A 15,959-nucleotide genomic window follows, 5' to 3' on the forward strand; every position below is an offset into this window, starting at 1 on the left:
GGAAAATATTAAGATGTAAATGTCCGATTTTTTAAAAAAATCTCCTCGATTTCAGTTAATTACAAAGTAGAACATCCACCACGCCTAACAAAAGACACCCCAAACTAAGTAAACAGAGATTTATAGAGTGCAAAAACATGGTATTTTGTACTCTATAAAGGACAGTGGTGACTGTATGCAACTCTCCCCTCTCTACGATAAGATTAACTATTATTTTCAATATAGCTATATATATCATATACTGATGATTACCTGGTAGTGGTCGGTGCAAGGTAATTGTTTTTCCCAGCCCTTAATAAGGCACCCACAGGCGCAACGCTCATCTAAAATCCCGTGAGCACAATATGTCGCTATTTCACCCCTAAACAGGCATGCAGGGTAAAGGCACGGCAGGGAGCAGCAAAGAAACAGTAAGATTCTTGTTACAGTACAATTCTTGAAATAGCTATGTGCTAAATAGCTTAATAAAATATTTATCATATACACACAAAACTAAAAATAGCCTAGAGGCATTTAACGAGGAACACGATTGTATGTACAAGGAAAGCTGGCTTTGGTGAAATCGCGCTTTTGCTACCTGTCGACTTGTCAAAATCAGACGTTACTACGTTGTACTACCGCTATACTACCTTGTTGTGAAAACATATATAAATATAAATCTTCAGTGTTTAAAAACGGAATAAATAATAATACATATTATACATACATGTAAACACAAATTTACGAAGACTAGCAGATCGATTGTTGTTTTTTTTCACTATTTTATTTATTTTATTCACCCCTAAGGTTTATTATATACTTTTTTTTATAAAACACGTCAACACAATAGATATCATAAAATATAATACAATATTACGGTAATATGACCACATTACGGTAATATGACCACAGACGATAAATTTCCGTCTCGATTTTTTTGTTAAAGCAGATTGTAAAAATAGGACAATGAAATAAAAATTTAAATTTTTGGTAGACCAGCCAAATTAAAGAAAAAAAGATAAGTAAGTAATTTTTTAGAAGATTTTTATTCAATTATCTCCTTTTGTGGCTCGACGTTGCCGAAGAATATGGGTGCCTACGCTTCCGGGCATTTATGGCGTCCGTGTGCTACTTGATTTCGTGTAAACAAACTACTTAAGTAGTACAGGTTCGAAGTAGCACAAACTTTAAAATAAACGAATAGAACCTAAGAAAAATTAATTCCGAAGCTGCACTTAAAAGCCATGTTTGTGACATCAAACTGTCATGGCGGCGACCATAGAAAGGTTTGAGTGAGTATCACTGTGTAACTGACACTGATTCGATGATGACAGTGATATGGAAGAATCTTTTAATGATGACAACTTTATACATTCTTGCATTACATAGCTGTGAAAAACACTTTGTTGATAATGTTGATAGCTAGCTATAGATCAATTTCCATGCTGAACTCATCATTGTGAACACTGCTAAAATCAATATAGAAAGTGTTGCGGAGAGGTTGCCAAGGCAAAGGCATTAAGCACGGCAAGGAAAGGGCACGACAAAGGCAGGCAAGGAAATAGGAAGAGGAATTAGCAAGCCAGGGGTAGGCAAGGCATAAGAGGCACAGGCAAGGGCATAGTAGGCAGGTACCAGAAAAGGCATAGGAAGGGTAAGCAAAGGCAGGCAAGGAAACAGGAAGATGGATCAGTAAGGCAGGGTTAGACAAGGCAAGGGAACGGCAAGGCAGGGGCAGGCATCTTAATAGAAAATCTCCCCCCCCCACATCTCAAATATTACGTATATTCAATATATCTTAAATATGTATCATGTTGTCCAGGAGTATAAAAATGATTGAGGTGCAAATATTTCAAATTTAATAGCTCAAACAAAGGTCTTAAATTTATATCGGGTCAATATATATACAGTGAATAATGTTAGCAGAATTATGTGCCAATACAAGTACTTAAACAATCCGTCATAACGCCAAAAAACTATCATTTTTTGATAAATCTGAGATTAAAAGTTTTTTTTTTTAATTTGTTTAAGATATAATATATACATTAGTTTGTCATAAATAGATGCAGGTTTAAACATCCACTTTATGAAAAACTGTTTTTATTCTGTTCTCCCTCTCCCCCTTTTTCTGTTAGATGTATAAAAGTTTCTTAATGTTGGAGATTTTCTCAGCCTGCTCACATTTCTTAAAATTTGACTTGCTCTTCCTAAGGTTTCTTATAGACTAGTTTCTTATAAATAAAAGCATGTGTCTAAGCTATGTATCATATTAATTTAGTATCATGGAAAATATTAAGATGTAAATGTCCGATTTTTTAAAAAAATCTCCTCGATTTCAGTTAATTACAAAGTAGAACATCCACCACGCCTAACAAAAGACACCCCAAACTAAGTAAACAGAGATTTATAGAGTGCAAAAACATGGTATTTTGTACTCTATAAAGGACAGTGGTGACTGTATGCAACTCTCCCCTCTCTACGATAAGATTAACTATTATTTTCAATATAGCTATATATATCATATACTGATGATTACCTGGTAGTGGTCGGTGCAAGGTAATTGTTTTTCCCAGCCCTTAATAAGGCACCCACAGGCGCAACGCTCATCTAAAATCCCGTGAGCACAATATGTCGCTATTTCACCCCTAAACAGGCATGCAGGGTAAAGGCACGGCAGGGAGCAGCAAAGAAACAGTAAGATTCTTGTTACAGTACAATTCTTGAAATAGCTATGTGCTAAATAGCTTAATAAAATATTTATCATATACACACAAAACTAAAAATAGCCTAGAGGCATTTAACGAGGAACACGATTGTATGTACAAGGAAAGCTGGCTTTGGTGAAATCGCGCTTTTGCTACCTGTCGACTTGTCAAAATCAGACGTTACTACGTTGTACTACCGCTATACTACCTTGTTGTGAAAACATATATAAATATAAATCTTCAGTGTTTAAAAACGGAATAAATAATAATACATATTATACATACATGTAAACACAAATTTACGAAGACTAGCAGATCGATTGTTGTTTTTTTTCACTATTTTATTTATTTTATTCACCCCTAAGGTTTATTATATACTTTTTTTTATAAAACACATCAACACAATAGATATCATAAAATATAATACAATACTAGTCGTTAGCCCGTGGAAAAATCCACGGGTTCGCCCGTCCTTTATAATTACACGTCGCAACAAAGTGGATAAAAAAATATCGCATTTGATATTCATGTTTCCGTAACATCATTTTCTAACTCAGCGGGGGGTCCGCGCAGAGACAGACAGACGGAATACGGCTATTATTATAGAGACTAGTCGTTAGCCCGTGGAAAAATCCACGGGGTCGCCCGTCCTTTATATTTACCCGTCGCAACAAAGTGGATAAAAAGATATCGCATTTGAAATTCGTGTTTCCGTAACATCATTTTCTAACTCAGCGGGGGGTCTGCGCAGAGACAGACAGATGGAATACGGCTATTATTATAGAGATTACGGTAATATGACCACATAGGAGATAAATTTCCGTCTCGATTTTTTTGTTAAAGCAGATTGTAAAAATAGGACAATGAAATAAAAATTTAAATTTTCGGTAGACCAGCCAAATTAAAGAAAACAAGACGTATGATATGCGCAAACAACCTCGCGAATAAAGTTTACAAAAAGCTGTCTATCAAATTGGGATTTTTGTTACGAAGTTAGACACGACATATTTTACTATTCAGATACGCAATAATATTTGTTACTCACTTATTTTTCAAAATTGATTTGTGAGACCTTCCTGAACGGAAAATTCCTCGAACTTTTAATTTTCGATGGGTCCGTCTTGGGTGAACCGACTGACAGGAAGAAGAAAGACCACAAACCCATAAACCCCAAAATTTGCGAAATTCATTAATTCAGTTAATTCTGCCTACATTCACTTTTAAAAAGTTTGGTGGAAACACCTTTATTTACTAGTTAGTTAAACAAGTGTTTTGAACACTTGTCTTATCTTTTTAAAAAAGAAAAAAGAAAAAAAAAGTAAAAATAGTTACCAAGATGAGATTCGAACACACGACGACTCCCGTGTCGGTGCTCAGGGAGGCAAAAATTTCCATTCTTGTAGGACACAGTTGCGTTTTAATACAAGCTCACGAGCTTGTAAAAAGATAAGTAAGTAATTTTTTAGAAGATTTTTATTCAATTATCTCCTTTTGTGGCTCGACGTTGCCGAAGAATATGGGTGCCTACGCTTCCGGGCATTTATGGCGTCCTCCTGGGTGAAAAGGCCTTTCCCCCCAGCAGCACGCCACAACTCAAAGTTCTCGCGGCAAGCGTAGCCACCCATATCCTTCGACAATAACACACTCTCTTTAAAACTTTCCCATGTCAATTCTGGCTCCTTCTAAATGGAAAATCAGTCATAATACAAATAAAATGAGCAGGGTAACCATGATACGACGAACAATGCGAACTACTTGACTTTTAGAGAGGTATCTTCATCATGACTTATTACTTATATATATGACATGATTTGCTGCTTTCCGCAAGAAATAGGCTACTGGTTTAAATTTACGAGGTTTTGCGTACACCCTGGAGGTAGCTAGCTATATGTCTATGTAATGTCTATGTAAGCTGCAGTATTTTAATTGTTTTTCTTTAAGTGAAGTTCTGTAAAGTCCTGTAAAGTAGTCACCTAAATTTAAGCTGTGCAAAAAGAATGTGTAGCTAAGTTTGGATTTTGGAAAGAGGGAGCACTCGCATTTTTCCAAACGTCCAATTAACGTTCGGCTAAAAGAAAATGTATCAAAAAAGGGGAAAAGGGTCTTCAAGGGCTTACATATCTACGCTGTAAAATATTATTGCAGCTATTTTATGTATCTTTTCTGCTAAAAATTCGTGGTTATTTCAACTTTAACACCTTAGAACTGCCGTAGTTACCCATATTGTCCTTTTTCCAAGTAATCATCAATCATTAATAATCATTAAGTTGATTTTTCGGGGAGGGGTGATCTGTACATTTGGGAAAGGGGTAAGTCAAAAGGAAAGCATACAATGGAGTATAAGATTGACGATTTATAGTACGTATGCATTTTTGAATAGACCCATTATAGTAGTTGTTGACAAATGATTTTTGTCTGTTTTACCCGCATGTGACTTATTATTCCTTGAACTATAACTTCATTTTTAGATTGCTTATTTGATCAATTATATATTTTTTTAGAGTCAAGTAAAGGAAGTACTTGTAAATGATTAAAGGAAAAGTCCTTCTCATACGTTACAACCAGTAAACCAAACCTATAAATTTGATTTAAAAATATTGAAGCTGCAGGTCTACTATTATGGTAACCGTTGGCCTGATTTTTTTATGTTATGGCTCATCTGGACTTCTTAAACAGAGATACTAGAATAGCTCTTTTGAAGTGACAATGCTTTAACTAGGTAATGTTCTGGCTACTTGAATAAAAAACAAGCAAGATCAGATTGGTTGGAAACAAAGTGTGACATTCTCATTAACTTTTAAGAACATGAAAATTACGAGGGTCAAAGACAAATGTTTGGATTTTATCAACTCCACAGCGTCAATATCGCTATCTCCCTATCTCCGCCAAAACGATTTTAAAAATACCCCATCGCATGTAGAAATAAAAAGTCCTGGGTAAATAAGTTTGAAGAAAATTATGGTTATGTACAGTATTGATGAGTTCTTGAAATATACTTGTTGCATCAATTCCCTAAAACAGGCTAAATATTTCTGTGTTGAATTACAAAAAAAAGCATTTGAAAAAAAATAGTTGTTTTTATAAATTAGTTTACTATTTCAAGATTTTTGCTGTTAAACATTCTCTTGTTGAAACATGTGCCTCAAAGATGTGCAGACTCAGCAAAGTTATTGCATTTTGGAGTTTGTCTTATGATTCAATCAAGTATGAGACTTTTGCATCATTTTAGAATGTCATTCTTGTACTTTCTTATGTTCTTCGTCTACTTTACTGCAACAAAATAACTGCAGACTTCTTCAACAACCAGTTATAAAATTTCCTGATAAATGAAGGCAAGACTTCTGCTAATTCAAAATGACTTAATCCCCTTTTTGTACTGCATCTTCTATGCAAATACACTATAGATTTTAAGTAAAGATATACTTGGTCACGTTATTTATATAATAACATGAACATTTTGGCAGAGACCTCAACTGACGCTTTTAAGCGATTTTTCTAGTTTACATCAAATCACGTGATCACAGTCGTTTAACCTAAGCCTCAAGTTTTGCCGATTCAGAGTTTACTAATACTTGTACTTTACATCAAAGGTTTTTCAACTTTTTATGTGGGATTGGAAGAAATTAAATACAATATCATATAAAGGTTTAAAGTTTCGCCTCTATAGATATTTGTCCCCTTTTACAACGCTATCTTTGTTGATTCGTTTACTCAAAAAAATCCTGCGTGTAGGGAAGGGGTGCTTATTTTTTTTTAGTTTAGTCTTTTAATCCAGCTTTCACAGTAATTATAAATCTCTCTAATTAAAAAATGTTTACAAGGTTTACAATTAAAAAATCTACTTCTAACAATATCAAAAAATATTTTCTACTACAAAATCTACAATAATGTGTCAAGTCTATAAAAAATCACAAAAAAAATACACATTGTTTTATAAGCAACACAAAATATCGCAATCAAACTTCAGTTTTTTCCTTTGAAATTAATATTCTTATAATCTTTATTCTTCCCTTTACCCGTATTTTTTCAAAAGAAATCCGTTTATAAAACTAGAGGCTGGAGCTTCCTAAAATACAAGAAACGTCCACTACTGGATTTTTTAGGCTTCAAAAAATTATGAAACTAATAAAAGTAATTTTTTTATGAAATATTTCTTTCTGAACTCTTTGTACATACGCATGCGTGATTAAACAACGTACAAGTCGATATTAATTTCAATCGATATATGTATAAGTTTAAGAAACCAAATAGAAAACTTTTAGCACTAAAAAATTAAGAAATTGCGGTACTAGAGTCTTGCACTGCTTTCTTTTAATACACATGTACTCCTTTTTATGCACTCACTTTCAGGCTGGGATGTTGCTGACAACTTGCTTCCCTTTTTAAAGCATTTGAGCATATAAAATGTGGTTTATAAAAAAGTGTTACAACATTGTCAAAGTCTAACAAAAACATATTTACAACATTAATAACATCGTCTTCAAATTTACACCAATGTTTCCATAATGGAGTCTGCTACAGATTCGATTAAATACGCGGTAATCGAAATTTGTTTCTTCACTTGGTCCCAGGCCTTTGTTTCATTTAACGTGGGTAGTAAATCAGAAATGGCGGGTAAAGGTACATCATAATTGACACTGCCTTGTGAGGGTGCCATTATGTAATTTCTAAATAAAGAACGCAGGTTTTTTAATTTTACCATTCGATACTTCAATAAATAAGCCTTCCTGTAATTATACTTGAACGGTCTCTGCGAAAAAAAAACTTACTATACAAATTAACGATTTAAAAATATTCTTAAAAGAAGTCGGCAAAAAATTGAATGTTTAGGATAGACGAATTCAATCCAAGGGAAGCATAAGGCTGGACAATGCTTTTCCAACAAGCAATACCTCTTTACTTTCAAATTTTGTTTAAACACATTATTTCCTTAAAACACTTTCGATAGTTGCTTCATAATCTTTTGTTTATTGATTCAAAATTTGAGAAGTTTATTAAACCGTTACAAATCTCAAAGTAGAATTCTCACTCACTAAACTTGCGAACGACCAGGTAATCCTACAGGGTTGGTAGAATTATCACTCACTTAACTTGTGAACGACCAGGTAACCCTACAGGGTTGGTAGAATTATCACTCACTTAACTTGTAAGCGAGCAGGTAACCCGTACAGGGTAGGTAGAATTCTCACTCACTTAACTTGCGAACGACCAGGTAACCCTACAGGGTTGGTAGAATTATCACTCACTTAACTTGTGAGCGAGCAGTTAACCCGCACAGGGTAGGTAGAATTCTCACTCACTTAACCTGCGAACGACCAGGTAACCCTACAGGGTAGGTAAATCCTTTCTCCAACTGCATCAACTTGTCGTTCAGTATGCGCAATTTTAAATCATCCCTAAATAGAAAACAAAAAGATAATCCACGGTCTAATATTGCAATGCTCGCTCACCAAATCCTCTAGTTGTAAGTAAATCTCAGCGCTAAACAAGGCTGATATCCTTGTTTAGCCCATTAATAAGTGGGGTATGCCAAATAAAGGAAAAAGAAGACAATTTTGTGAAGTAAGAATGTTAGTTACATATATTTCCTCAATCCAAAACGATTACAAAACTCATTTTCGATTAGTCTCAGTTTCACATAAGAACCTAAATTGGACTCAAGTCATAACAGAAAACAACATAATGGCATGCACTGTAAATTGTCAACCTACTCATCAACGTCAAAATCTTTCAGCTTTTGTGTTAAATTTCCAACAGCGTCTTTAAATTTTGCCACTGAGTTGGTTAATATTTCTGAAAACAAAATTTGCGTCGTTGACATTAAAACTGCATGCAGGATATTAAAAAAAGACGAAAAGCTGTATTCAAAAAGCAAAAAACGTTTTTTAGCAAAATATAAATTAAAAAAAAACACAACATTTCAGATTTTGTCGCCCTTCGGGCGAGCTTATCTGGAAAATCAAAAATTTATTACCTGAACAAAACACTAAATAAAAATTATACCTGTGCTCACTCCCTCTTTTTCAATTCCTTTTAGGAAGAGAAATTCTGTGAGATCCGCGATACTTTTATTCAAACTAGTCGCATACCTCTGTGCATTTAGAGGCAGCAAAGGTGAATCTGCCAGGTGAAGGAGGCAGTAGGCAGCCACCTTAGCAACAGTAAGATGAATCTTGTACTCCTTATCAACAAAGTTTTCCATCCAATATATGGTATCGTGCAGGGTGTGATACATGGGATAGTACGAAGTGCCGTACTTCTTGTCCTAGAGAAAAAATAAGTCCTTGATAACAACAGATTCTTCTAAAAACGGGTAGGAACAGCGATTTGTCAAGAAAAAAATGCTAAGGTGGAGAGTAAGAATGGCGCGGAGAAATTAGACTTGATAATATCTTATAAATGATTCGAACAGAGATATTTGGCTTTAAACATAAAACTCCTACGCAGATCTGCAAGCGAGATTATTTGTACAATACTACAATAAAGCAGCTTATACATGTTTTCGCTGCTACAAAAATTTTGCTGGATTCAGTAGGTTTGACTGGTCATAAGGATGGATTTCATAGCCTGCGAAATTGATAAAATCACCTTTGCAAATCCGCTTTCGTCAGCGATTTTCAAAGTTCAGGAGCAAGGGACATTCTGGTAAAATACTGTTCGGTTGATTTGAAATAAAATTTGATGTTCCATTGCTCATCGCAGGCGTTACAAAACACAAGACAATATTCAAAATGGAAATATATCACTTACAAGATCAGCTTGTCTATATCCATAATCAATGGAAGGTATCCCCATAAATTGATAAAAAGCATAGTAATCACTGCCCGCACCAAGACTGTATATTCTATGTAGAGAAGGTTCGTTTTTATCTTCGTAAGCGCGGACAGCTTTGTCAAACACGCTCATATCGAGGTATGGATCTGGAACCAACTTGTTGACTTTGTAGATAAGTTCGTGCAGCAATGGACTAGCTTGCGTACGCAACGAATAATTTCCTAAATATCAAAAATGATTATTAAATAAAATATTGTCATCAAACGAAATGTGACATTATTTTTTGTAAAAAGTATTAGATTTATTACAACAATTATATCCTCTCTATTCCTCGCCTATTTTTTACTGTATTAGTATTTTAGTCTAGTTTTATGAATTACTTTAAGGGAAGAAAGTGTTTGATACTAAAACTTTTGCGGTTTAACTCTACAGCAAAGGGTTTTGCATTTTTGCGGAAAAATATTCCCCCAGTTCTACAAAACTTTTCATCTATTTCCGACTACAAAATTTCTCATCTATTACCGACTACAAAATTTTTCATCTATTTCCGACTACAAAATTTTTCATCTATTACCGACTACAAAATTTTTCATCTATTTCCAAATAGTTTTTATACATCTTATCTTGTAGCTGTAAAATTTTGCGGTTCACTATTGACCTGATTTTGCAGAAATGAACTTTTGCGAATTTCCCGAAAACCGTGGAAAACCGCAAAAGTTCATTCCGCAAAACTTTTTCCCCATGGTCCATGTTTTGAAGCAGGCTGAAGCAGGCCAAACTAGTAGTGATCTTACGCAATACGATGAGCAACATTCACGATGAGCAGCATTCACAAGAAACAACGTTGTACAGAAATATCTTGAATGGACAGAATGATCGCTGTCACCAGTAGACCATTCATTTAGGCTGTGCTTGTCTTAACTTATTTTAAATCCAGAGGAACGAAATAAAATTAGTATGGTCAGAATTTTGAGAGTTAATAAGAAATTAAAAAAATAAATCAAAATTAAAACCGTTACCTTGACAACGTTGGTGTTAGTACTAAAGTTTGGTTAGTAAATCTAAACGTTAACAATAAGTGGTCATACACACGATAATAAAAATACATAAGATATTATCTACTACCAGTGAAAACCATTTCTACAATTTAAAAAAATATACATAAGTTTGTTTCACAAACCTGCCACAGCAGAGTCTATGTTTATATACGCTACAGCCCTATCCCGCAATTCATTGCGAAACTCTTCAACATATTCGCAAGAACCAATCAGATTAAACTCCTCCCCATCCCATCCACACATTTTGATTGTTCTGCGAGGACGCCATCCTACGAAAAAGTTAAAAATGTTTAACTTAATAATTAACAAGAGGATACAATTGGTTGAACAGAACAAAGGTAACTATGGTGGTAACTATGACCACACAAACTTGTTTTTAGTTTTCTGCTGCAAATATTTCTTAACAAGAACTTGCACTGTAAATTCCTAAATTTAAAATACCGTATTTGCTCATTATTCCCACCGCGTGAGTAGCGTTTCAACTTTAAAATAAAGTTGGGTTTAATAAAGAGCCAGGTTTATATTTTCAGAGCATGAGAATTAACGAAATAAATTCCGAAAGTTTTTAAAGAGGTCGCAGAATTATGCTTTTTAATTTGACCTATGTCATACCGAACAAAACTTTCTCCGAGCCTTCTTGTTTTTCAATGGTAGTCAAACTAAAGTTCCTATAAAACAAAAAACACCACCAAACTGACGCAATATTTTTACGCTACAACGTACCTTTGTTTTTCATTTGTTCACCTAACGCTCTTGCTATCTCCATCATTACTGTGGTGCCGCTTGACGCATCAACCGCACCAAACACCCACGCATCGATATGATTACCAAGAAGAACGTACCGATCTATAGTGTGCACAAAAATATTTTGTTTGTAAATGATGACAAATAAAAAGTAATTTGGTGTAAAATGTTGTTTACCTGGTTCTTATCTTAAATTATTTATCTGCGTATAATTTTTTTGGATTAGTGCGTAAACTACTTCTCACACATCAAAATAGAACAAGATCAAATCAAACTGGACATGGAAAGAGACTCAAAGGACAAAACTACAGCAAAACATTGGAAAGTTTAGGTTTGGACATACCTGGTTCAACACTGCCATAGATGGTGCCACACACGTTACGAATTTTCTTTATGACTAACTCGTTTGTCACGACCAACTTAGCTTTTCTAAAAAAAACACACTACGTTCTTGTATCATTCCAAACATGCAAGAAAGAAGGTTTATATCTACTTTATTAACACCCATATTTGGTGTGTTCAAAATGGTTGCGCGCATCTTCATTCGGACAAACCCGCAGAGTAATACTATGCTAACGCGCGAACCCGTGAATTTTTTAACGCGAAGAGTCTTTATAGGCGTTGTCTGCCTGTCTGTCGGATAAAGACGGGTCATCTTAAACTACACACAAAATTGGTAAGCTAAAAATTACAAATGCGATATATTTTTATCAAATTCGTTGTAACTTGCTGTTTCTGAAGATTTTCCACAGGCTAACGACTGGTCTCTATAATAATAGCCGTATACAGCCTGGCTGTTTGCGCGTGAGAAAAACGTTGTGTTATGGAATCACAACCTAACCAATAGTCTATTTTGTGTGTTTAACTTAGTACTCGAAGCGATGTTTTATGCTAAGGATGCACGAAAAAACAGTGCCCGGGGAATGTACGCCGTAGATTTTTATAAAATAACAGTTGAGGTATAGTTGTGACTTATGCTGGAATGAAAGTATCACATTGAAAAAAGGAAGAGGGTAACTGGTGTATGCAATGTGGTTCCTATATTAACTGTTGAGAGAGGATGCATTCATCACTTCTCCTGTAAGTACATCTAAACAACAGGATCGCAAATAACCGTTCTGTAATATGATTTAGACAGAAGCCGTTTAACAACCCCCACCAGCACTGGTTAAGATTAACGTCGAAACAAGAAAAAAAATATTTTAAATTGTTTTCTTCGCCATAGTAAATTTATTATATACAAGAACATACAAAAATGTACAATAAAAACACACAAAGCTTTTCGTAAGTAAAAATTCTTACTTACCTGACGATGTAAGTAAGAATTTTTACTTACGAAAAGCTTCGTGTGTTTTTATTGTACATTTTTGTATGTTCTTGTATATAATAAAGAGAAAAAAGAGAAAATAAACTCACAATGTAGTATTTGCAAACGGTCCAATTTTATACGTCACATTAAGTCCACCTTTCCAGCTGTCCGGGACTACTGCTCCTCCCATACGTCTAAAAAAAATATAAATTGCTTACACTAACATTGTTGTCAAAAATTGGTGTCAAAAATTGGTGTCAAAAAAACAAATACCTGATAAAGGTAAAGTAACAAGAAACTGTTGAGAATATAAGATTGAAAAAAAAATGTTTATATTTGCTTTTGGGTGTGCCTTATCACTAGTAATATCATATAACAATTTCACCTCGTAAAAAAATATGACGTTTTATTCACAACCTCAATATGGTTCCTTTCAAGTCCGAAATAGAAGAAGTAGATTTTTTTTTGGCGAGATGGGGTAGTCTTGTTTAAGAAGGTCTCTATTCATTCTATTTAAACCTACCTCAACAATTCTGTTGCATCAAGAGAAGATATGGGTTGTGCAAGAATAGTAGGCAATGCTCTAGTGTCTGATTTTTTTTCATGATAATATTCAGCTGAAAAACACAACCACAGTATAACATTATAATATTGTTACGTGTCACCCTGCATTAAAAACCTAACATATCAACATGTCAACATTGTCATAAAAAAACGTCAGGTTTTTGACTAAACAAACAAAAGCGTGCAGTAATTAGGTATACCTTTAGCAGGATATCCTTTCGTTAATAAATCACCATCAACAGGTTCTTTACCATAACCTACAATTGACCCGCGTTGAACCCCATCATCAGAAAGCCACCTGCCATTGGGAAATTTGGTACTTGGTGCATAGTCCTTTGGATCACCGTATATAAGAACACCTAGAATACCTCTTTTAGCAGCAATACTAACCTAAAAATAAATCATTCAATAAACAAGAAAGTTCCTTTTTTACTGCTTGCGTAAAAGTCTAAACAAGAAAAGTATTTAATAACTAATTCAATCTCCTTTTTTATAGCTGTTGTGGAGTCAACAGTTATCACTTTACAGATGTGCAAACCCAAATTAATATTTCACAAATAAGGCCCTTAAGAGATTAATATGTATTAAACTTTCTTACATCTTCTTGTGTTTTATCCATAAAAGGATATAATTATAAATTCCCTGATAAATCTGTGAGTTTTAGGCTGGACATTAATTAATCCCTGTATAAACATTTTTTTCCTTTCAAATAAATCTGCAGTTTTTACTCAAGAGCTTTTTTTAAGGAATAGTTATGAAATACCTAGTAGAAAGAAGTGTCTGAAAATTATCATTTTTTGACAAGGCTTTTTATATAGGTCTAGTTTTAGCATAATTACACACACAGAAATAACACTGGAAAATACAAACCTTTGCTCCCCTTCCACTTTTTCCATATTTCACAAGCGCTATTTTACCAGTAAAATTTGTACCATGCTCTTCTTGCAGGAAATTATAATCTATATCTCGACCATAGTTAACATAAACAATATCACCCTAAACAGACATTAGACAATAGCATAAGTTCTTGATAAAAATTAGTAATTACAGAGAAAATTTGACACTCTTTCATGTTAATTCTTTGCTGTGTAATTTTTTTGATATGTTTGACTAGGTAGTTTTACATGGGAATAGTGTGGCCCAACCCCATTCCAATACTAACAGGGAGTTTGATGAATTAAAGTTTTTCCTTTTACTGATGGGAGACTGGAAATTTCGAAAACTATTGGGCAGGAAAAGTCAATGGAGTATATATAATACAATAATTTAGTTTTAGCATATGAATATTACATAAAAAGGAAGAAAATTTCATGTAAAGGACTTTTGATTTAGGCCAAAAAAAAAATTTAATTAAAGTATTATTAGTTCTTCTCAATTATTTCTCTCCAGTAACGTTCTTTGCGCTCATCTTAGAAATTATAAACTCCCTTACTCTGTGTTTAAATGACATTTGCCAATTTGTTATCTTGTTTACCCCCTTGCACAGCATTTTTCACATTAAATTTGTCTTGGCACTGAAAATATAAAATTGACAGGCAACCGGGGAATGGGATCTAAAGCTTATTTAATGGAAACAACAAAGAGTCTAAATTACTATTTTGTGTATATTTTTAGAGAATTTTTTGCATAATAAGAAATGTACTCTAAACTAGAAATACGGCTTATAAATAGATTATATAAATAGAACTAACCAATTGTGTTACAGAATTACAGTATAATACAATATATATACATTATATTTGCCTTTCACTATTGATAAACTCATTAACACAGATAAAAAAATGACAAAGGTCCTACTCACAATACAAATATATAATGATTACACACCTCAACACTTCCACTTGGACCATAGGCTAAAAACGGTGGTAACGAGTTAGAGTTATTTTCTTTCTCTTCGAATATCTTCTCAATCCGACGGGACTTAAAAATCTCAGTTCCATCATCCTTAATAATATAAACATGATTTGGATGGTCGGCTTTTGGAAAAGACAGAAGTGTTTCATAGGAATGGTATTTTGGTTTAAATCCGTAAGACTCAAACCGACTGTAGATTTCTTTAGATATTATGTTTGTTCTTGACGATGAAGCAACGTGTGGTTTTTGAGCAAAGAATCTACAAGAGAACAATATGTTTATAATTTTAACATCCATCAACTCTGCATTACAAAGCAATACAAAGTTTGTGAATTAAATAGTTTGCTAAATAGTGATACATAACAGCAAAGACAAGCAATACTATGCAACAGAAATCATCATTTTAGATACCTTAAATTGCTTTTCAGATTCTCTGTTTTCATTACATCAACAATTTCTTGAAATATTTTCAACCGCTGTGCACTTCGTTTAACTTTTTTTGAGGCACACACAGGACAACCATCAGTGCTTTTAGACACATATCCAATAACAAATGCAAGCACAATAACAACTACTGTTAAAAGGCCAAAAACGATTAATTTGTTTCTTGTGATATTCATGATTCCATCTATACTGTGTTATTTATACACTAAAAAAATAACTATTATATATATATGTGTGTGTGTGTGTGTGTGTTTTCACAAAACCGTATTTACGGGGACACACACGCGTCGTGGATCAACAATCTGGGGACACTTTGAATTGTGGGGACAAAAATTCGCGGCCCACAATGTTTTTTTCGTTTAAACGACTAAAACGGCCGAATAAGCATTAATTTTACGTCATATAAAGTGTCCCCGCAATTTGTGTTTTTTACACACAACTTTAATGTTTAACACACGGTTGTTTTTATGGAAACTGTTTTGCGGGGACAAACTGTGTATGTTTTGCGAGGACAAACTCTGTGTATGT

The 15,959-nt window shown here is 34.0% G+C and overlaps 1 protein-coding gene across 2 annotated transcripts; it reads right to left on the minus strand.

Moving 5' to 3' along the window:
- Nucleotides 1-6,460: 6,460 nt before the first annotated feature.
- Nucleotides 6,461-15,696, minus strand: LOC130635978 (glutamate carboxypeptidase 2-like). Of its 2 annotated transcripts, none has more exons than XM_057445537.1 (14): nucleotides 15,399-15,694; nucleotides 14,961-15,246; nucleotides 14,004-14,129; nucleotides 13,334-13,523; nucleotides 13,093-13,186; nucleotides 12,677-12,763; nucleotides 11,604-11,689; nucleotides 11,240-11,362; nucleotides 10,639-10,785; nucleotides 9,435-9,679; nucleotides 8,688-8,949; nucleotides 8,396-8,477; nucleotides 7,985-8,080; nucleotides 6,461-7,351 (listed from the first exon to the last, which is right to left on the minus strand). In XM_057445537.1, exons 1-14 carry the CDS (start codon nucleotides 15,605-15,607, stop codon nucleotides 7,171-7,173), a joined length of 2,214 nt encoding a protein of 737 aa, XP_057301520.1. In that variant the 5' UTR covers nucleotides 15,608-15,694; the 3' UTR covers nucleotides 6,461-7,170. The 2 variants fall into 2 exon arrangements, 1 of the variants encoding a protein (XP_057301520.1); XR_008982203.1 differs by having other exon boundaries at nucleotides 7,218-7,351; nucleotides 7,931-8,080; nucleotides 15,399-15,696.
- Nucleotides 15,697-15,959: the final 263 nt, after the last annotated feature.

This window comes from Hydractinia symbiolongicarpus, chromosome 3, assembly GCF_029227915.1.
Source record: "Hydractinia symbiolongicarpus strain clone_291-10 chromosome 3, HSymV2.1, whole genome shotgun sequence".
Taxonomy (NCBI): domain Eukaryota; kingdom Metazoa; phylum Cnidaria; class Hydrozoa; order Anthoathecata; family Hydractiniidae; genus Hydractinia; species Hydractinia symbiolongicarpus.

Bases quoted from the DNA above. Each gene is read 5' to 3' on its own strand.
- LOC130635978 (XM_057445537.1), bottom strand. From the start codon at position 15,607: ATGAATATCACAAGAAACAAATTAATCGTTTTTGGCCTTTTAACAGTA. The intron at 9,680-10,638 runs GTTTGTGAAACA...TTTGATATTTAG, and splicing joins CATAGACTCTGCTGTGGCAG to GAAATTATTCGTTGCGTACG. The intron at 8,081-8,395 runs GTAGGTTGACAA...TTTTCTATTTAG, and splicing joins AAAGATTTTGACGTTGATGA to GGATGATTTAAAATTGCGCA.